At 40.8% G+C, this 23,953-nt stretch overlaps 1 protein-coding gene across 1 annotated transcript in view; it reads right to left on the bottom strand.

Annotated features, from left to right (window-relative positions):
• LOC137286983 (uncharacterized) overlaps positions 1-23,953 on the bottom strand; it is a 204,061-nt gene that overhangs the window by 150,687 nt on the left and 29,421 nt on the right. The window contains exons 14-34 of the mRNA XM_067819051.1: positions 23,703-23,945; positions 22,207-22,365; positions 21,426-21,633; positions 20,844-20,953; positions 20,377-20,542; positions 17,657-19,471; positions 16,602-16,696; positions 15,229-15,321; positions 13,456-13,535; positions 10,716-10,809; positions 9,702-9,949; positions 8,841-8,934; positions 7,380-7,553; positions 6,606-6,791; positions 5,845-6,021; positions 4,865-5,044; positions 3,766-3,846; positions 3,190-3,362; positions 2,753-2,938; positions 1,976-2,155; positions 1,243-1,419 (exon numbers count right to left, since the gene is read on the bottom strand). Of these exons, the coding sequence (XP_067675152.1) occupies positions 1,243-1,419; positions 1,976-2,155; positions 2,753-2,938; positions 3,190-3,362; positions 3,766-3,846; positions 4,865-5,044; positions 5,845-6,021; positions 6,606-6,791; positions 7,380-7,553; positions 8,841-8,934; positions 9,702-9,949; positions 10,716-10,809; positions 13,456-13,535; positions 15,229-15,321; positions 16,602-16,696; positions 17,657-19,471; positions 20,377-20,542; positions 20,844-20,953; positions 21,426-21,633; positions 22,207-22,365; positions 23,703-23,945 (4,919 nt within the window). The remainder of the gene's footprint in view (positions 1-1,242; positions 1,420-1,975; positions 2,156-2,752; positions 2,939-3,189; positions 3,363-3,765; positions 3,847-4,864; positions 5,045-5,844; positions 6,022-6,605; positions 6,792-7,379; positions 7,554-8,840; positions 8,935-9,701; positions 9,950-10,715; positions 10,810-13,455; positions 13,536-15,228; positions 15,322-16,601; positions 16,697-17,656; positions 19,472-20,376; positions 20,543-20,843; positions 20,954-21,425; positions 21,634-22,206; positions 22,366-23,702; positions 23,946-23,953) is intronic.

Raw genomic sequence — 23,953 nt, 5'->3', positions numbered from 1 at the left:
TGGTAAACTACTGCGTGGCTGGAATCTGTCATTCGTCCAAGTACAAAGCAGGACTTGAAACTGACAAGAGTTTACACCAGTTTCCGTCAGATCCAGTCATCCGAAAAACTGAATGTGGTTTGTTTGCAACCCACAGACATAAAAACATGTCATGTGTATCACACGTGCCTAATTACATAATGTGGCAGAGACTGGACTCGGGTGCACGAGTCATAATTCAACTTATTTTCTTTATGTCGTATTGTCTGATAGGTGTTAAGTTCAAATTGCACGTGGTCAATGATTGAAGCTGTGTATTGCATGTTGTCTTTAGCAGACAGGCAGACAGACATATAGGTATAAATAAACTAGACACTGAGCTTTCTCTGTGACAGAGACTGCTTACCACAATCAACAAGTTGTTTTACGTAACGAGTAGATTATTTACTTGTTTGTGTACACAACCAAGATTAGACTCCCGCTCACGACCTCAGACGCTGGGCATGCATACTGTTTCAAGCTCCTCGAACCTATTCACTACGCATGCGTCATGGATGCAGCGCAGCACAGCTGCTGAAACCAGTTTTCCCCCCAGCGCTGGGGGGAATTTAGTGAAACGATTGAACTCCGATTTCACGGGCTTTTTTTTCATCACGTTTTTTTCAACTTTATAGGTTGAATTGGCATTTTTGATGATTTGGGGGGAATTTAGTGAAACGTTTGAACTCCGATTTCGCGGGCTTTTTTTTCATCACGTTTTTTTTCAACTTTATAGGTTGAATTGGCATTTTTGATGATTTGTTTCGGTAAGTGCATACCGAAAGGTACCAGAATCTGCAAAGTTGTGTTTTACGTTGCATGTGACCTTTAATGAAAGTTTAAATACCAAAATACTGATAATTTTCTTTAAACAAAAAAAATGTGAAAGCAAAATAACTGGACATCTCTCATGCTATCCATTCTTTCAAGGTGTAAAATATGTTCTTTTCTTTAAAAAATCGTCACCCAACCATCTTGCCTCCTGCAGCCAGCTGGGGATGTACAGTAACTGTTACAATATCATGTGATAAATAAATGCTATAAATTAATGATACCTTAGCTGGAACAAGGTATGGTCCCTCAACAACATCTGGGCATCTGTACAAACATGACTGCAAGGTAAAGCGCTCAATATTTGTTTAACATGATTTGATGTCCTGGGCAATAGAAACAGTAACCAAGTCCTAAGAGGGGCCCACTAATAAAAGTAACTGGCAAACTCACATTACACACGCACTCCTCACACAGGTTGCTGGGGTTGATGAAGTGCTGGTGGTTGCGGAAGATGCGGCGGTCATACAGGCAAAACTCACAGCTTGGACAGCAGTCCCCAGGCAGAGTGGCAGGGTTCAGACACATGGACGACGGACACTTGCGCTTCTCACAGTCCACACGGCTGTCCTGGGAAAGAACATAGTTTGAGACACATTAATTATTATTAATGTCATTCAACTTTTAACAAAACTTTTAAAGATTAAATGTTCGTCAACAATGTAACTCACTAAATCTCCCATCCTGTACATTCTCTCTATCTTGAGAGACAACCATCATCATCAAAACTACAAATCACACAGATCAGATAAAAACAAAATATTTGGTCTGCCTATTTATCATTTCCACATGTTAAAGCTATTCTCCTTTACTTAAAATATATCAGGTTATATAGTAATGTGGTGGTAAATATTGGTCTAAGCATTGTCAGTGGCAGCACATGAATGAAGCACCTGTACAATATCTAATGGCCTGTCGCCACTTTGACAGCTAATGTAATACATATGACAACTGTTGATATATGCGATATTTAAGGTAAATATGTTAAAAAGAGGACACTTAGAAATCATAACGATTCTCAAGGATGTAAACATTTAGGGGGGAGAAACACACTTTTCTATATTTCTAATAAGAAACATGCTATATATCACACAGTTATATACATATGCAGCCGTTGCTTACTCACCCTACAGGTGCACACTGAGCACTCATCACGGGGGTTGGGGAATGTCTGACCCTCCCGATACTCTTGGCCTCCATACTCACAAGACATTTGACAAATCGGGCAACAATGGCCTGTAGGAGTGTATGGGTTGAGGCAGTTAAGCTCTGGACATTCTAGCTTGTCGCATGTCACACTCCCATCCTGCAACACCGCATATTCAACAAAACGATGGAATATTCCAACCATTAGAGTGAGCGACTTTCACATGAGTGCTTTGCATAGACAGATCCAGGAATTCCACCCTACCCCTTCCAAAACATTGTGACGTTTAGTCATAATCAAAACAGTTAAAACCCATATGCACATATACAGCAGTGGCAAACATTGTAGGAAGTCATGACAAATTTGACATCTGAACCCTTTATCACAGATTTCTGGTAAAATTATCTTTTGCATCATCATCATCATCATCATCATCATCATCATCATCATCATCATCATCATGTCACTCTTTTGAACAATACATGTCCTTGAGTACTATTTTCCACAAATAAACTGCTAAAAAATGTTTGCTTGACATACAACCACATGGGACATGGGAGAACTTGCCGGACCACAAACAATCAGGCCACATCTGACACAAAGATGTGTTAAATCTTAAGAGACAGAAAGAAATGATCATTTATGCCCATAATACTAACTGTGGATGGGATTTGATGCACAATTTGGATTTCAAACTCACAGATTTAGTTTAGATGAGAAAAGCCTAAGCCTCTGACAGGGAGATGTGAAGCTTACCCTGCACACACAGGTTTGACACTGGTCGCCACCAGGGGGCGTAAACTTCTGGCCATTACGGAACATGCGACGCAGGTACAAACAGTTGTCACACTGTCTGCAGCACTGGTTGCGTACAGACCCAGGGTGTGTACACTGCACAGTTGGACAGTCTGGCTTGATGCTGCGGCACGCTACCTGTCCATCCTACACAACAACAACCGCACAAAAATACTAAATCTGTTGTCATAGCACCCTCAATATGTGAAGATAAACTTACTGTTATTTTTACTGCAAGACTAGAACTTGAAAGAAGTGGAAGGGATATTAATTCCACATATTTGGAACATACTGGGCCTGAAAAGGATATGACATCAATTCATGTAGGTAGGAATTTCACTTAACCTATACTGCAAGAGTGAGATCTTCTCACCTTACTTTACAAGAATCCAACTTACTTTGCACAGACAAGACTCGCATGGATCTCGAGGTGAGACAAATGTCTGTCCATCTTCATAGAACTTTGAGAAGTATTCACACCTGGAGCAGACTGGACAGCACGCTCCTGGAACTGTCTGTGGGTCAGAACACCGCAACTGTGGGCACGGGACCCGATCACATGTCACCTGGCCTGCAACAAGGACAGAGCCATGCTGAATATACCATGATAGCAAGTGGAGCGAATATATATATACATACGTACTTATGTACATCTCCAAAGATGTCAGAGAACACATGATTTTTACATATGACTATTATAAACCTAAAGCCTATGATACAGTCAAGTAACTCCTTTCTAATAGTATACTTATTGTGGATAAGAAGAGTTTTTTTGAATTTTTGAAATTATGAATAATGATTTATTTATTCATTGGCACACTGATGAAATATCAATAATAAAAATACCAATATCCCTAACTTATTTTGTGAAGCATATTTTCGTTTGTTTTTTCATACAACTGATGCTGTAACAAATCAAACATATCTAAATACATAACAAAATATTGAATTCCTTAACTGAATGAAATACTGACCTTCACGACACACACAGTGAGAGCACTTGTCCTTGGTGATCATTTCCCCATAGCGATAGGTTCGCCCTTCATATGTACATTCTGAAACCATGAAGTATGCCTCAACCATTACATAGTCATAAGCACAGGCACATAATAGTTTTCATCACAAAGGACAATTGCTCAATCACTGTGACACTCAGGTCATTGCAGTGGGTCACTGTTGGGGTTGCTGCTGGGGTTCGCTGTTGGGTCAGTGTTGGGGTTGCTGCTGGGGTTGCTGCTGGGGTTGCTGCTGGGGTTCGCTGTTGGGTCTGCTGTTGGGTCACTGATGGGGTCACTGTTAGGTCACTGTTGGGTCACTGTTAGGTCTGATGTTGGGGTTGCTGTTAGGTCACTGTTGGGGTTGCTGCTGGGGTTCGCTGTTGGGTCAGTGTTGGGGTTGCTGTTAGGTCACTGTTGGTGTCACTGTTGGGTCTGCTGTTGGGTCACTGATGGGGTCACTGTTAGGTCACTGTTGGGTCACTGTTAGGTCTGATGTTGGGGTTGCTGTTAGGTCACTGTTGGTGTCACTGTTGGGTCTGCTGTTGGGTCACTGCTGGGGTCACTGTTAGGTCACTGCTGGGGTCACTGTTAGGTCACTGATGCTGTCACTGTTAGGTCTGCTGTTGGGGTTGCTGTTAGGTCACTGTTGGGTCACTGTTGGGGTCACTGTTTGGGTCACTGTTTGGGTCACTGTTATGTCACTGTTGGGGTCACTGTTGGGTCTGCTGTTGGAGTCACTGTTGGATCTGCTGTTGGGGGTCACTGTTGGGGTTGCTGTTGGCACTGGTACTACTGAACTATAAGACCTACTGTTAGCAACAATAGCTTGGCAATATCTAGGAGTCAGGATCAGTCTTAAATGTCTTCCTAAATATAACACACCTAGTCTGGGATATCTTGTATTAAAAGAATTATCTTACTAGCAGTATTTCATAGCCCTATGTTGGGTGTGACAGGGACATTTTATTAGATAGCCAGGATCCCGTTAAACTTGCATACTTACAGGAGTCACTACAATTACACTGGCCTTCTGATGCTTTCATTACTTTATTACAAGGTTACATGATCTGCTGACCTGCACAGCGAGGGCAGCACTGGTCTTGTGGCGTCTCGGTCTTCTTGCATGGCAGAGGAGGACAAAGCCCTCCAAGTTGACACTCTATGTTCCCCTCTTTACATTGGCATTGTTGACATGGCGACCCATTCCTCACAAAAGTCTCCCCATCCTGGATTATTCTGCTGTCATACATGCAGTCTGAAAATAGATTTCATGAAATAGTCCATAAATCGATGTCATTCAGTCTGATATTGATGTCACATAAGCAGTTGGTATCAAGGACATACATGCAGTCATAGAATAGAGGTTGTTACGCAGTGATTAAATAGATGTCATTCAAAGTCTGGTATTGATATTATACAGTCTGGTATTGATGTCATACACACAGTCTGAAAATAGATGTCACCACAGAAACCATAAATAGATGACTTACATATAGTTTGCTATTGAGATCATACAGTCCGAAAATAGAAGTCCTCAAACAGTCCACCCACAGATGGCATACAGTCTTACATACAGTCTACCTTTACACACCAACAACCAAGTCCTGATCACTAAAGTGCTCTTCACATGCTAAACTGTCTGAAGTCTGACATGTGTTAGTGAAATTTCAAAAGTTGTCAAGCTTTCAAACACATTCTGTCAAACTTTCCTGTTTTTTGAGCACCACGTCGTTATCGTTGCATTCACATGACAATTATGTTGACTGCTATTGGCAGTTTCTGAACAACATGAGTTTGACAACACTTCACACATCAAAATTGTTTGACAACACCGAGAGTTTGATGGAAAAGTTGGCGAGAATAGAGACTGATCATGTTTGACATGTGTCAAACTTTAGTTTGTTGTGTGAAGGCCACTTAACAGAGGTTCTGTGACCTAACACCCATGTGTTCTTTGTTAACTGACAAATAAGGAAGCCTACACCTCTACACGATGTCATGTGATCCCTACTAACTTGTCACATGATCTCTACTAATGTGTGACATGACTCCTACCTGTACAGGCAGAGCAACAAGCTCCATCCCTCACCAGGCCGTGTGTACACTCCAAGGCACAGGTCTCACGGGTGCGACAAGTGACGATGCCGTTACGACAATGACACACCTGACATGGGATGCCAGCTGGAGACCAGGTCTCTCCATCATTGTACTCAGAACCGTCATGGATGCACTCTAGAAAAATACCAAGACAGCAAATTAATCTTCATAACCAAATGTTTTCCCTGAGAGTTCATGGACAGACATGCCACTTAGACATTGCTCATAATATCAATCACCTACGTTTTCTAAATATACTGAGGGTGATATAGATATAGGGTGACAATAAGGGATCACAAGACAGCACAAGTGTTACTTCATATTTTCCAAGTTTCTTCACAAGTTTGATAATACATGGGTTGTGAAGAAACCTAGGAAAAAAGACACTTGTGCTTTCAATTGATCCCTTACTTTTTTTCTCAGTATACTTAAAAGCATGGCATTCAATTATATCAAAATTAGTTAATTAATTAATTAATAATGATGGACAATAACATCCCATTACAAGTCATGTCAAAATAACTTTTCATCTGACTGATCAAAGCAACACCAGATGCATAAGGTCATTTCTTGTGACCAGAAAAGGTCATTGAAGACCGACAAGCCAAGTGTGGTGAGACAATATCACTGACATGGCACCATTAAAACTTTGATATTTTTCACTGATAATTATCAACAAATCTTGATTTCACTGTGGGACAAGAGCACTCGATACATACGAGGACATCTAGACGGACAGCATTCTCCTGGGGCAATGACAGGACGTTGACATGGAAGATTGTGTGGTGCACATGAGATGGAGTTACATCTGACGATGGAGTTATCACAGGAACACTGGAGACAGGGGTTGTATGACGGGGTGAAAGTCGTTCGGTGCTTATATGCAGAACCCTCATATTCACAGTCTGAAAGAGTAACATTGCTATAGAGTTATACAATGGCTTTGAGTACACTTCTTCTCACATACTGCAGGTGCAGGCGCTTATTGCATCCAAACCCTGAAGTAACAGGACCCGTGAAGGTCCCGGGGTAGAAAAGGTCTTTAGCAACTCATGCTTGTCACTAAATTCGACAATGCTTGTCAACTAATTAGAGTCAACTAATGGGATTGGGTGGTCAGACTCGCTGACTTGGTTGACCACATGTCATCAGTTCCCAAATGCACATATCAATGCTCCTACCATTAATCACTAGATTGTCTGGTCCAGATTCGATTATTTACAGACTGCTGTCATAAAGCTGGAATATTGCTGAGTGCAGCATAAAACTAAACTCGCTCACTCGTTATAGCAACAGACCCTTGTAGTCACAATGCCTTGAATTTGCAGACCATTGTTGTAGCCTTTAAAAATTCAGTAATACACCCTCATTGCAAAAGACAATTGTTGAAACAGATTCTTGTAATAATAACCAAGTAATAATCAGATATAGTTGCCAAAGACCCTTGTGATAAGAGATCCAGATAGTGCTCACAGGAAAGGATGATAACTAACCACTATCACAAACAGCACAGCATTGATTAGCTGGAGTAACTGGGGCAGGACAGTTGGTTGCTGGGCAGTCCTTGATGTCACAGATGATGTTTCCACGGTGACAGCCACATGTCTGACAGGCATCCGGTTTGAACTTCTCTCCATCTTGATAGATAGCACCCTCATAGAAACAGGCTACAATATAACATGGATGGAATGTAAGCAACACTTACAAGTACAGTCTAAAAATTATACCGTTATTATATGATTTATTATAGAATATTTATATAGCGCACATATCCATGCAACCAGTGTTGGTATTTGTTTCCCTCATTCACTGGATGTCAATCTCAACATCATATCATCAATCTCAACACTCTGGGGAGTATGCAGCTCTTGCTACCACTAAAACGCACCAATTTTATTGTGGTTCTCTCATCCTAACAAGGTACCCAACTCACAGATGGGTGGACAGGGACACATACTCACAGTACCGATACTCTGTCAGTCTACTGCACATTGCTGTAAGTGCAACTAGGTGTATGTACATAATCATGTGTCCAAAATGTGGTGAAATACCAACGGATTCATGGGTTCTCATAAGTGTACTGTACACTAAGGATTGTGACAACATGCAAAGAATCTGGTTTTTACACCCGGTCACAGGTGGGCTCGATCCCTACACCTCAACCTCACTGGATCACTAGCCAGGCGCTTTAGCAAGCTCATCCACTTCACCCCTTAAAAACTAAACATTATCACCAAAACCATGAAGAAAATATACTACTGCACCCAAGAAATAAGAAATAATGAAAGAAAAAAAATAAAATTTGGCTTCCTTCAATCCAACATAATGATGAGTGTCAGAGTGTTACCTACTATGGCCCCAACAAATACCAAAGATCTCACTAGTAATACACACTCATTGTCACCACCTACAAATAGTCTCTGTGGACCCTGTGGGTGAATGGATGTACGATGTCTCGTACTTCGTGACATCAGCTGTATAAGGCTGAAAATATCTTACATGACCTTTCAGGGACAGATGCTTGGAGTGACACATCCTACTAGTAACTAATCTTTAGATTAGGACAGATCCTACTAGTAACCAATCTTTAGTGACAGATCCTTCCAGTGACAGATCCTATTAGTAACAGATATTCAAAGTGACAGATCCTTCTAATAACAAACAAACTGAGTAAAAGGTTCTTCCAGCAAACTGTTCTTGTAGAGACTTATATGGGGGTAAATCTGGAATTCAAATGTAAGATCATAACATTTCGACAGAAAATCATAAATTCTCATGTCAATCACGTTGTACATGCTTCTCCATAAATATCATCATCATCTGTCTTTCCATGAATTATCAATGGTCCATAATATGACCTCAAGTCATCACCATGGAGTACCCAATCACAGACTTGTAATTCAACTTCGTACACTAGTTTGACATACTGCAGTGTAAGGAGAGTGATGCCTTACCTACACAAACTGGACAGCATGAACCATCAGGGGTGTAAGGAAAAAGACATTCCACATCGTTACACTTCACTCGCTGACAAGACACCTCACCATTCTGAAAGGGAGACAACTGTCTTATTATGGGTCCCAGAATAAGGTTATACATATGTCAGTGGAAAAACAATTAAAAGATAACAAATATTTTCACAGTCACAGCAGATACTTCATATTTTCACAGAAGCATTATAGCATCTACTTCTATCAGAAAATGCTTTGATCACAAAGTGGCAAACCAAGATATATTATAAATTTGTTAACATATTTGCATTTTGAACAAGGGAGATAGTCCCATGCATATACAACTCCTATACAAATTATACAATGTTTTTGCACAGATGCTAAAACCATTATTTTCAGATGCCAGAACACAAATCTGTTTGAGTGGAAAGGTGAGAAATAGTGCACTTTAAAACAAAGCAAAGACATCATTACACGTTGTGCAACTGTGTGAGTACTCTGCAGTGAATGGAACAAAACTTGTGGTATGCTTAATATTTTTGCCACATAAACAAAACATATTTGCAGCAAACCAACAATTTGGTTGGAACATTTTGCTTGTTTGTTCCAGGTTTGTGGAGTGATCCATTAAATAGTTAAATCTGAACAGTATGTATTTTACTTAATTATGTTATGTGAACGTCATAGAGGGAAATGGTAATATAGTTTGTTAGCTACATTTTGCCTGCTTGTTTGTTTGTTTTAATGTTGTGAAGTGGTCCATTAACAGTTAAATCTGAACAATATGTATTTGATTGTATATGTTATGCCTAAGGTCAGTCAATTTCATAAAAAAAACACAAATTTAAAAAAGCCTGCCCTTACCACACAGGAACACTCCTGACACGGGCTAGGGTACCACTTGGTAGCGTTAGCATGATCTCCACAGTCCAGACACACAGGACAACACTCCCCATCCAGCTGGGTGGGGCTCTGACAGTCCCCAAGGTTCGGGCAGCTGGCCACAGAGCAACTCACGTTGCCTTTTTCACACACACAACTGACACAGGCATCTTCTGGATCCGGAAAGCGGGTCCCTGTCAGGTATTTGTTGTCCTTGAAGCTGCAGCCAGCTGCAATTGATATGGTAGAGCTATACCGCAAGAAACATCGTATGCTTCAAAGGCTGTTATCATCAATGATATTTTGGCATTGGAAAATGGTAGTTTGGGGACAGAATTGGTATTTTATTAGATGTTGATTTTGTTCTGTACAAACAACATATTTTCACAAAATCTTTACACAGAAATCATGGTCTTAAAAGTGAGCAAGATATTTTCACTTAGAACACAATACCATCAGTGAAAACATCATCTGTGCTGAGCACAAGACACCTGTTACTGAGGATGATGATCCGTTACTGTAAATACAGCACAATCACAGAGAGCAATACCTTCACTACCAACATGATTCCTTATATTCAGAACACAACTACTTCAGAATGAACAAAACTTTCAATGAGAACACACCATCTAACACAAGTTTGCCACTAAAATGACGATGTTACATGCAGCAAATAAGGTCAAGGTCACCCAGAAATCAGAACAGAATCACCAAATGGCAGCTGTCGACATAACTGAAGAAACTGGGTGCTGCGTTTTGTGAGGTATATATCATGGTGACCTTGAAGATAAGGTCAGTGCCATCCAAACTGACTAGTGTATGTGTAATCCCCAAGTGAAGGCCGTCACCCAAATTTGAAGACAATGGGTACAAAAAAAGCACAATATACTGAGGTAACAAGAATCGGGACATACAAACGGACAATGCTGAATACACAGTGCCCCGTTCTCACAGGACAAAGAGAACAAGAAATTTCCCAGAGAGCACAAAACTGACCTTCACATGATAGGCAGCAAGCATCTGTCATAGTGATGGGATGCTGGCATGTGACAGGTGGACACTCCTTGGGTGTACATTCAGTCAGCCCTTCCTGGAACACAATGTGTAAATAGAGGAGGATTTTGAAAAATGTTATACTGGACAAAGATAGTTAGGGATATAGGTAAATTTTGAAATTATGAATAATGATCTATCCATTCACTGACACACTGATAAAATATCAATCATAAAATATCAATATTCCTAACTTATTTTGTCCAGTAAGGATTTTATTTTTGTCAATGAAGTACAGATTCTATAACTTGTTGTGGGTTGAGTTCCATCTGGGACCCATCAGGGAGACAGGCAGAGCCAGAACACATGCACACACTATTCGACACACTTCACACACATACTTGACACCACTGTTGTCACTACACACACTTGAAACCATTCATACATGATACGTTGGTTCTCACGGTACATGATGGTCATGACTTGACACACACATCTGACCCCATTGTTCTCATTTCTCATACACATCATAACCCAAACACACATCTGACCCCATTGTTCTCATCTCTCATACACATCATAACCCTAACACACATCTAACCCCATTGTTCTCATCTCTCATACACATCATAACCCTAACACACATCTGACCCCATTGTTCTCATCTCTCATACACATCATAACCCAAACAAACATCTGACCCCATTGTTCTCATCTCTCATACACATCATAACCCTAACACACATCTAACCCCATTGTTCTCATCTCTCATACACATCATAACCCAAACACACATCTGACCCCATTGTTCTCATCTCTCATACACATCATAACCCTAACACACATCTGACCCCATTGTTCTCATCTCTCATACACATCATAACCCAAACACACATCTGACCCCATTGTTCTCATCTCTCATACACATCATAACCCAAACACACATCTGACCCCATTGTTCTCATCTCTCATACACATCATAACCCAAACACACATCTAACCCCATTGTTCTCATCTCTCATACACATCATAACCCTAACACACATCTGACCCCATTGTTCTCATCTCTCATACACATCATAACCCTAACACACATCTAACCCCATTGTTCTCATCTCTCATACACATCATAACCCTAACACACATCTAACCCCATTGTTCTCATCTCTCATACACATCATAACCCAAACAAACATCTGACCCCATTGTTCTCATCTCTCATACACATCATAACCCTAACACACATCTAACCCCATTGTTCTCATCTCTCATACACATCATAACCCAAACACACATCTGACCCCATTGTTCTCATCTCTCATACACATCATAACCCAAACAAACATCTGACCCCATTGTTCTCATCTCTCATACACATCATAACCCAAACACACATCTGACCCCATTGTTCTCATCTCTCATACACATCATAACCCAAACACACATCTGACCCCATTGTTCTCATCTCTCATACACATCATAACCCTAACACACATCTGACCCCATTGTTCTCATCTCTCATACACATCATAACCCTAACACACATCTAACCCCATTGTTCTCATCTCTCATACACATCATAACCCAAACACACATCTGACCCCACTGTTCTCATCTCCCATACACATCATAACCCAAACACACATCTAACCTCAATATTCTTACTTGTCACACACATCTAACCTCAATATTCTTACTTGTCACACACATCTAACCTCAATATTCTTACTTATCACACACATCTAACCTCAATGTTCTTACTTGTCACACACATCTAAAATCAATATTATTACTTGTCACACACACCTAACCTCAATATTCTTACGTCACACACATTGTAACTCATTGTTCTCATCTGTCAACACATCTAACCTAAATATTCTTACTTGACACACACATCTGACCCCATTGTTCTCATCTCTCATACACATCATAACCCAAACACATATCTAACCTCAATATTCTTACTTGTCACACACATCTAACCTCAATATTCTTACTTGTTACACACATCTAACCTCAATATTCTTACTTGTCACACACATCTAACCTCAATATTCTTACTTGTCACACACATCTAAAATCAATATTCTTACATGTCACACACACCTAACCTAAATATTCTTACGTCACACACATTGTAACCCATTGTTCTCATCTGTCAACACATCTAACCTAAATATTCTTACTTGTCACACACATTGTAACCCAATGTTCTCATCTGTCAAACACACATCTAACCTAAATATTCTTACTTGTCACACACATTGTAACCCATTTTTCTCATCTGTCAAAAACACATCAGACCTCAATATTCTTACTTGTCACACACATCTTAACCCATTTTCTCATCTGTCAAAAACACATCTAACCTCAATATGCTTACTTGTCACACTCATCTAACCTCAATATTCTTACTTGTCATACACACCATAACCCATTTTCTCATCTGTCAAAAACACATCTAACCTCAATATTCTTACTTGTCACACACATCTTCACCCATTTTCCCATCTGTCAAACACACATCAAAGCTCAATATTCTTACTTGTCACAAATATTGTAACCCATTTTCTCATCTGACACAGACATCATGACCCACTGTTCTCATCTGATACACATATCTTAACCCATTGTTCTCATCTGCGCACACGCACACACGCACACACACACGCGCCCACATACACATCTGACTCCACTGTTCTCAAATGACACAAAAAGGATGCAAAACCATTATGCTCACCAGACAGATACAGATCTGGCACCTGCCATTATTCCAAGTCTCACCCTCACGTCGCTCACGGATATCCTCATCATAGCAGCCTGGTGAAATCAAACACATACAATGCTTTATTTGTCAATCAACATTCTAGCCATATCATGATATCATGATCATGTTGTAAATTGAAAACCTGAATGTGATCCCCAGGTATTCGATGGCCTTACCTTGCAATGTTAGTGCATTTCTATGTAGCTAAAACAATGTGCAGGTTGCCCTGCATTATTGCGCTCTTACAGCGTAATGCATACACCTCATTTGGAAGTTTGTTGCCGTGCCCACAAACCAGACAGACTTAGTATAGTCCAACAATATATTTAAGGATTGACTGTGTATTTCTTTCGTTGCATTGAGGTATGAAGCTAAAAACCAATGTGCAAACTGTATAAATTCGCATATTAATAACTTATAATTAAATTCAACAACAAATACTATAGGCTTTCAACAATAGTTTATTTAAACATAATCAAATTCATCGAAACAGATATATATCCGTGTTACCACTGATTAACATTTTCGGTGTAAGAATTCAGAAATGATGACCCAGGTGACTCATTTACATAAAATGACACTCCTACCAAACCATTAGCCAATCAGCATAGAGCAACCCCAAACAGCTGTCAATCAACCAAGCTAACATCCGGTTACAAATCAGAGTGGAACAACACAACGTGACGTGCTAAGGTAATGCAAAGTTTGCCAGACATTTGAATTATTACCACTGAACTTTAAGACAAATGAAGCCCGATGACATGAAGTTAGTGGAACTGAGATTGTTAGTGGCAGCAGTATTTGCGCAGATGGAAAGAGGCTGTGATGTGACTGGGATTGCGATGCCATGAACTGATGTTCCAATGTACACATGCTCTTGTCAGGGCATTACAACGTTATTAACATTTACGGATAATCCCTTCAATGTTTACCCAAAGTTCATTAAAGAATTCCCTTGCTGTGGAAAGGTATTCCAGGACATTCCTCAGGTCCCAAAGTAGTCCGGTTATGTGGGCGTGGTTGATTTTTTTAGATTCATTGGGAATTGAAATCAAAAGAAATGTTCCCAGTTAACCTATCAGATTGCCAGAATTTTAATGAACACAATAAAAAATTTATTTATAAAGATATGGTGTAGTAGGTAGCAAGTTGAGCTCTCATGCCAAAGGCTCAGGTAAAAATCTCGGTGGAGACACGAAAAACTTGTGAACTGGGTCTCATATGGTGTTGTGTCCCTTGGCTAGGCACTTCCTGCATTCAATCCACCCAGCTGAGCAGAGCATGTACAGACCTATATGGTCGTGCAGTAGCAGCTTTGAAAGTACAATTCCGTCAGGGTAACACTGTAAGGCCAGAGAGCAGCAACGCACTGGATTCTAGCCACAAAAATTTTTATTTATTACTCACCTGTTGAACATATCACTGTTTCATAATTTTACAAAGTTATTACACATTGTGTAATACCATCACGTGATGCCATATGTATGACGTCAAAGTTATGACGTCGTAATGCTAATACCTCTGTCACATTGGTATTAGACCTTGCTTGGCTCTTGGAAAGCTGAGTGTCACCACACTCGTTGAATAAATGAATTCTTAGGAAAGAATTGTTCGATATTATTTTGCTTATGTCGGGTGAGTAATATATAAAATACTAAACTATGTCCTGTGTAACATAATATTTATGAATATGAATACAAATAGTTTTAGTATTCTCTATTTATATTACAGATGACAGTCACCAACCTGAACAGTTGAGCATGTTGCCGGTGACACCGTCATACCACTCATGATGACAATACCCACAACTGCTCGTGCGACAAGCAGCTGTTGGGTGGGCTGTGAGGACAGAGAGAAACAACAAATGAGAGAAATTACTCCATCATTCATGCCTATACACATGCTTCACCATGTGCAATGCATTCCTTCATCAAACAAATTGGTTCTAGATTAAATATCCCACAGTTCAACAGAGGCTTAAAAGACTTATTGTTCAGATCGCTTTGTGCAATGAGGCATACATCTACCCAAAATGAAACTTAAAATGTGCACAATACATTATGAAAGGTAAAGTCTTATAATTACTCTTTATGCAAATTTACATTTTTCTCTCAGACTAGAGAGTATACAACATACTGAACAGTAAAGGAGACATGGAAAGCTTAACATGCTCACATATTCGACACATTCAGATAACCACCTGATGAGCAACATAATATCTGGAGTTTTGTCATTTGTATTCTGTCCGATTCTTAAAGCAAAGATGAGTCAGTTTGAAAACTGTAACCAAACATTCTGGATTGAACCTTATAGATGAACATATATCCTTCTCCAAAGACGTTAGCATCACCTAATTCTACTTACATGTCACGTCTGAGACACTAACTGTAGTCTTGTGCAAATATCACACATTTGTGAAGTTCTAGGCCAGGTCAGTTTTATTTCTTGTTTACAGACGTATAATTTCAAAAAAAAGAGAAAGCAAATGAAAATTAGTTTTCCACGCTCTAAAAACGTAACGTCCTTATTGGCTAGAAATGTAAATTTACCAGAAAAGTTACTTACAATTGCTTTTTGCCCTACATACACTTCCTAAATCACCAAAAGCAAAATACTGTTAGTATTCAAAAGGAATTAACTTTGACTGGTGATTCTTTTCATATATTTATTTTCCCTCCTGCCTTTATATTTTCTGAGGACAATATTGTAAAACAAGAAAAAAAAACGGTCTGGCCTTAGCAACATACTTCACAAGGGCAATCTGCTGCCCTAAGGCAACCATAAAGCAACATACCACAGATTCTGTCATATGTTGCTTTGTGGTTGCCTTAGGGCAGCAGATTGCCCTTGTGAAGTATGTTGCTTTGTGGTTGCCTTAGGGCAGCAGATTGCCCTTGTGAAGTATGTTGCTTTGTGATTGCCTTAGGGCAGCAGATTGCCCTTGTGAAGTATGTTGCTTTGTGGTTGCCTTAGGGCAGCAGATTGCCCTTGTGAAGTATGTTGCTTTGTGGTTGCCTTAGGGCAGCAGATTGCCCTTGTGAAGTATGTTGCTTTGTGGTTGCCTTAGGGCAGCAGATTGCCCTTGTGATGTTGGTTGCATCATACTGGCGATATCCTACCTGGACAGTTGCGTGCCTCACACAGGTCATCTGGGCACAGGACGGCAGGGTTGTCTAGGGGGCAGTCATTGTACACATGGGTCACCAGGCACAATCTGTAACAGTGAGGTGAGAGTCTCTGGGTGGGTTATTGTGGATGAGTGAGGGGCTGGTAGGCCTCAGTCAAGGTTCTGTTTTGTTTGCCATTTCTGAGGCAGTGTGGTAGATTAATTGTGAAACTTGAAGACCTCATTTTGATTCCCCACATGAATACAATGTGACACCCATTTTTGGGGTCTCCCAGCGTGAAACTGTTGTAATATTGCTAAAAGCAGCATAAAACCCAACTCACTCACTCACTTTTCAATGTTCAGACAGAGTGAGTGAGTGAGATAAGTTTTACACCACACTCAGCAATACTGCAGCTATGTGGTGGGTCATTAAATATTTGAATTGAATCACCAGACAATCTGGTGATCAACAGCATGAGCATCATTCTGTGCAACTGGAAACTGATAACATGTTCAGACACAGAAATTTTGAAAAACATAATCATGATAGTATACTATGATGTTTTAATACTTTCTTGCTTATCATCACCAAGATGATAATCACAAAAGGTAAAGCTTCAGTGAATACTGACACGTTTCAACCGTTATGAAGCAAAAAGCAAACAGTATATTTACGACGTAAAATATCTACGGGCTCAATGGTTAGGTAGAGTAGATCATGTAGTGAGAATAACACTGACTAAGAGCTAGGCATTATTTAAATGAGTTCTCAACAGAAAAAAAAATAAACATACAAACAGTGTTACAATAATGAGAAGCCTTTTTACTAACTACTTTGGAGCACATTCAGTTATTTTAGCCAAAAGAAAATGCCTTAAATAATTGTTCAATTGTTGTCTTGTTAGCCTACTGGATAAATCATCAGCTTGTCACGCTGGTTCAATTCCCCACATGGGCAAAATGTGTGAAGCCCATTTCTGGTGTCCTCTGTCTCTGTCTGCTTAAATACTGTGTAAAACTCACATCTGTTTTGTAGAATGTTTCAGCTAAAGACTCTGTACTCACTGTTCGTCGGGTGGCAATGGCACCCATATCAAATCCTTATCCACAGTGTAGTTCCTGACCATAACACCAGGTTCCTGGGTACGAGCATCCAATCTCTCTATCGTCTCAATCAGCTGAACCTGGTCTCCTCGATCCAGCCAATTGTTAGTCACCTGCCAGTCTGGTAGTGACGTCACTGGCGGACATATACGCTTGATGTTGCGGAGGGTCTCATTGTCGAATTTGTTCAACTTATTCCTGACATAATGGCTGACCACAATACCCAAAGGACCCAGATTGTAGAAGTTGCATATTCGACGGTCATAGCCTTTTGAATCAAATCCAAAACGGTCATATCCCTCACGATCGAAGCCATACTTGTCATATCCGTATTTATTGAAGCCATAAGAATCAAATGCATCCATATTTATCTCCTGCATGCCCAGGTAGGAGGCATTTTTGTGGAAGCCAAATGGCGTCAGTCCACTTCTGTTAAAGCCATATCTATCGTACCCCGATCGGTCATATCCGTTCGCATCAAAGCCATCCATATTGTACGTGTCAACATAGAAACCAAACTCATCCAGGCCAGACATATCATACCCCGAGCGGCCATATCCACGTCTGTTATAACCACGAATATCATATATTCCTCGATCATCAAGATTACCGTCTATACTAACACCATGTACATCATAACCATCTACGTCATATCCTGCTCTGCTGTAACCGTGGCGATCAAATCCATTTACATCATAACCATAGTTACGCACTTCCGTCTCATTACATGGAGCCCCTTGAGTGAGGGGGAGGTATTCAACACACATCTGAATACGGAGGTCCATCACATTGTCTGGTGTGACCTTGAAGGGAATCATGGGAAGGTACCGACGACCTTGAGGGTATCGCAGTAAGCCATCACTGTGTGTTTGCTGCCATGTGTCCCACAAACTGTCAATGAAGGCTATGAGAGACAGGAAGACTGGATCATAAGCACTCATGGAAGTGCTCATGTGACCGCCAACAAACGTCTGGAATAGTTTAGTGTACACCTCCATCCTGAGACGGAACTTCTGGAATGATGGTTCCCGGAGTGCCAGCTGGACGTTGACAAGGTCAGGCAAGTTGATGGATGTGTCGAATCTACGCCTGAGACATGGAGACCAGTATGGAGGGAAGTAGTTCTTGAAAGGATGATACGTGACACAGTCGGAAACATTCATGCCATTACCGCCAAACATGTTAGCACCCCAGATGAGCGATCTCTCAGGCTTCCCGGCATCTATTGTCCAGTCGTAGTATGGTATGGCTATCCTACAGTCGATGTCCTGCAAGGACTGCTCTACATGCCACAGGTAGTATCGATGCCATGGAAGGAAGGCGTCATTGCCCACAGCTTGAGGCAGATGTGAGGCATACATCTGTGCTAGACGGAGCCACTTGGAGGGACGACCAGTCTGAACCATTAGTTTTCGGATGGCAAGCTGGTATCTCTCCCGCTCTTCTCGAGTCAGTTCCCTCACCTCCTTCCTCCTCACCGGGGTGTCACACACACAGACCACCACTCCCTTCTCTGTGCAGGAACACGTCTGACAGCCGGACTGGAACGTGTCTCCTGGTTTGTAGGTCTGGTTGTTGTACATGCATCCACAGGTCTCCCCACACGTCACCTCCTCGCAGCGTTTACCTGGTGTGAACTGCACCACCTGAACATTGCGGGCCTCTGTTGCCTGACACTTCTGAAGCGTCATTGACCGACAGCTGTACATGAAACCAGCAGACACACCGTAGATGTCCAGGCCCTCCCTGTTAAAGCCATGACAGTTGTAGCCAGCTCTGGAACAAAACAGAACAAGTTAATAAAATTATACCATTCATTTCTGACTGCAAAATATTCTCAACAAAGAATGTTCTCATCAACCCTAGTCCTATAATGGAACTATAGCAAGGTAGTCTGCTGTAAATGTTTGAGGTTCAGACAATAAATGAAACATCCTCATCATACTGCCTCTGTATCATCTGCACAGAGCTGTGGCAAACGTCTGTTTAATAAGCATAGAAAGTTTCGTTAACAAATTGGGCTCTGTAAAATTTACAGAAATTAACCAGCAAATACGGATTATCTGTCCCAATTTAATAATTGTGTCAGGGTAGTCTTAACACTATTTTGTAAAGGACAGACAATCTGTTATCTACAAGTACGTAGGTATAACAGTTTCACTTAAGAAACACCTACTCTTTGCCAATTGGGTTTCTGTGTGTCAAATAGCATTCAAAAACCAACATTAATGCTAAATATTATTCACAGATGTACAGAAAAACTATATACGTGTGCTCATTTTCAGTAATTCTCATTCTGCATTACCATTTTGGCATTGTGATGTTTGGGTAAATCATGCCATCATGTTTCTATTGGTTGGAAAGCAGCTAGTAGCCGTCACATCAATGCATTATCACAATGTTCATTATGTAATAGATTCTTTTCAGGTATGTTGTCTCAATAATAGATGGACTGATTTGAATATATCCATGTCAGAAAATGGTCACTATTTATTCTGGAACATGTCGGCAATGAATGGAATATTTTGTACAATGTTTGTCTGATGCAGTTCATCCTGTAGCTTTACTTCAGAAAAATATCAACAAAACATTTTCATAGGGAAATATTTAATATGGATGAAATTTATGCAGAAATCATCTTTCTTGACACAATATTTAACAAGGACAGAGGATCCTATCACCTATTAAATCCTTCTGGGTCGTAGCCCTCCATGTTGTAGTCAATGATGCCATCGTACTCGCCGATGCGGCTGTACCCTGTCCTGTTGAAGCCCTCCCTGTCAAATCCCTCCTTGTCATAGCCTTGGCGATCATAGCCCTCATCATCATATCCATAGATGTCATAGCCTGGACAACACAAACTGTCTTAGTGGAAAATACTGTTTCATCACAGAGATATATTTTGAACAAATTTAAGAAAAAAATCAAATTACTAGATAATACAAATAAAAAGTGTTAAACCCATTTATGGTAAGCCAACTGGACATTACAGAAATACTACTTAAAGTGGGATTTAAAAAATACTCACTTATGAAACAGATCCATGTATTACTGACATTAGTGTATTTATTTGTTGCCTCTGAGACACTGCCTTAACTGTAAGTGAATCCCAGTATATACCCTGCCTGCAATGTGTGTGTTCTCCTACCTTGGAAGTCAAAGCCCTCAGTGTCATATCTTTCCCGGGCTGTGAATATGCCATTGTTGACTGTCCGTCGGCGCCCACTTCGGTCAAGTCCCTCAATGTTGAAGCCATATCTGAAACAGTTAGTTGAACATAAATAATCCCCATCAAACAAACATCATTCAGCCTATAAGCATTTCAAAAGTCCTTTCACATCTTACAGCCATGCATACTGTTCAACTGGACCCACAGTGATTAACATCGTAAACAATAGTTTGATCATAGTGCCATGTGCAGTTGGGTCAATTACTGTCAACTAGGGGAACTAGGGACAACCACATTCTAACTACCATAACAATTGGGTCTTGGCATTCAAGTTAAACATAGACATATTTACAACAAGATAAAAATATTTTGGCCTAGCCATGGTTTAATCATGGGTTTGTACATTAATAACTATGGTGATCTACGCTTTAATATGGCTAACTACGTTCAATTAAGGTCAAATACGGATCTGCTATAGTGCACTACTTTCATCATCCAGTACAGTCAACTATGTGCATGTCTGTAAGATGTGACTGCCTCTTGAAGCAGACATCCTCTGACCTGTCATATCCCTGTCTGTCATAACCGATGATTCTGTCTGGGAAGAGGGGTTCACGGTAGCAGCATGCACCAATAAGGCAACGCGCCTGGCAGGAGTTGATGTTGGCAAAATTGTTACTGTTGCCCCCACAACCAGTGTAGATGAACTCCAGACACTTCTGTTGTCGGTAGTCGAAGTACCAGCGGGTCTCTCTGGCACTGCAGCCACCTGGAAGAATTTACAGGAAGTCAGCGACATGGGACACCAGTGCAAGGAGTCTGATGGTACTCACTAGCATATAGTGTTTCCATTATGTGTACATAATGGAACTGATAGAATTTAACTCACAGAACATGCATGCATGCATGCATCCACACACTCCCCACCCCCACCCCCAACACACACACACACACTCACACACACACACACACACACACACAATGGCCCTACCACTATGGTATGCATTCTACAAGACACCTGTATACAGTGAACCAACAATACAAGCACTGAAGGAAGTGTTTAGGGGATGTACCTTACATCTATTGAGTGAGTGAGTGAGTATAGTTTTTTGCCACTTTTAGCACCATCCAGCAATATCATGGTGGGGACACCAGAAATGTGCTTCACACATTGTACCCATGTGGAGAATTGAACCCGAGTATTCAGCGTACCAAGTGAACACTCTAACCACCAGGCTACCCCACCTCCCCCTGTTGAGTGGACGTATACACAGCATCTGATAGTAGTAATGGGCAGTATAAAAGAGACCTATCAGTATGGGGGCAGTGTACGTTGACCTACCAGTAGAGATGGGCAGTGTACAGGTGTCCTCCACTTCATACTGGCAAAGATGGCCGTCGTATCCTGGGGGACAGATACACGTGACCAGGTGGGGCTCGTTGATCCAGATGGACTCCATGCAGGTGCCCCCATGTTCACATGGGTTTGGGTTGCAGAAGTCTGGAAAACATTAAATATGATGGATAACTGATAAATATAGCATGTGTGAGAAACTGCTGGATATATCAATAACATTCACCAAGTGGCATCTAAAAGCATGCCTCAAGACAACAACAACATTTTTTCTTGGAAATAATTAATGTTATGAAAAGTCACCATCATTGTCAAAGTTTTGTAGGGGTCCATGATAAGACTGAAAGAGTTCAGCGAGAGGCTCACATAACAGTACATGCAGAGGCCAATCTATAAAATAAATCCCACAAATCTCCATATTAAGTACAACACAAACACCTCCTGTAGGGTCTTAGCAGAACAATCCCTTGGGTCAATTGTGAAGACCTTGCTTTCCCTTATGGTTAATTGTGAGGACTTCACCATAACCCTCCTTTAGGTTAACTGGCATGACTTCACCATAACCTCCCTTCAAGTTAACTGTGATGACTTCACAATAACCTTCCTTTAAGTTAATTGTGATGACTTCACTAAAAGTTTCCTTTAGGTTAACTGTGATGACTTCAACATACTTTTACTTCATATTAACACCATCACAACTATGTTTTGGGTTAAATGTAATGACCCCACCAAAACTTTCCCTTGGGTTAACTGACCTCACCAGAGCTTTCCTTTGGGATAATTATGATGACCACATCCTAACCTTCCTTTGGCTTAACTGTGATGACCACATCCTAACCTTCCTTTGGCTTAACTGTGATGACCACATCCTAACCTTCCTTTGGGTTAACTGTGATGACCACATCCTAACCTTCCTTTGGGTTAATTATGATGACCACATCCTAACCTTCCTTTGGGTTAATTATGATGACATCCTAACCTTCCTTTGGGTTAATTGTGATGACCACATCCTTAAACCTTCCTTTGGGTTAACTGTGATGACCACATCCTAACCTTTCTTTGGGTTAACTGTGATGACCACATCCTAACCTTCCTTTGGGTTAACTGTGATGACCACATCCTTAAACCTTCCTTTGGGTTAACTGTGATGACCACATCCTAACCTTTCTTTGGGTTAACTGTGATGACCACATCCTAACCTTTCTTTGGGTTAACTGTGATGACCACATCCTAACCTTCCTTTGGGTTAATTATGATGACATCACCATAACCTTCCTTTGGGTTAATTATGATGACCACATCCTAACCTTCCTTTGGGTTAACTGTGATGACCTCAATATAACTTTTCGGTTTACTATGATGATCTCACCAGAACATTCCTGTGGGTTAATTGTGATGACCTCACCGTTACCTTAATGTGGGTTAATTGTGATACGCTCATCATGGCACCCCTTGGTCAATGAGGACCTGCACATATTCCCTACCTCTCTCCTCCTGGCAGTCTACCAGCATGTTGTTGTAGAACCACTGGGCCGAACACTCCCCACAGAAGCTGACATGACACTGTGCCCCAGGGAACGCCCGGCACGTGGCCCCTGCACAGGGGTTGGAGGTACATGTCGCAATGGGTTTGTCACATGGACATGGGCTAATAAACTGGTCCACATCAAAACAGAATCGTGCTGAAGGCAGTGATGTCTGGATAGACATGTTGACAGGAACCATTCCTGGAGGA

This window comes from Haliotis asinina, chromosome 6 (genome assembly GCF_037392515.1).
Source record: "Haliotis asinina isolate JCU_RB_2024 chromosome 6, JCU_Hal_asi_v2, whole genome shotgun sequence".
NCBI classification, from domain to species: Eukaryota; Metazoa; Mollusca; class Gastropoda; order Lepetellida; family Haliotidae; genus Haliotis; species Haliotis asinina.
The sequence above is the reverse complement of the archived record's forward strand: the minus strand, read 5'-3'. Positions and strand labels throughout refer to the sequence as shown.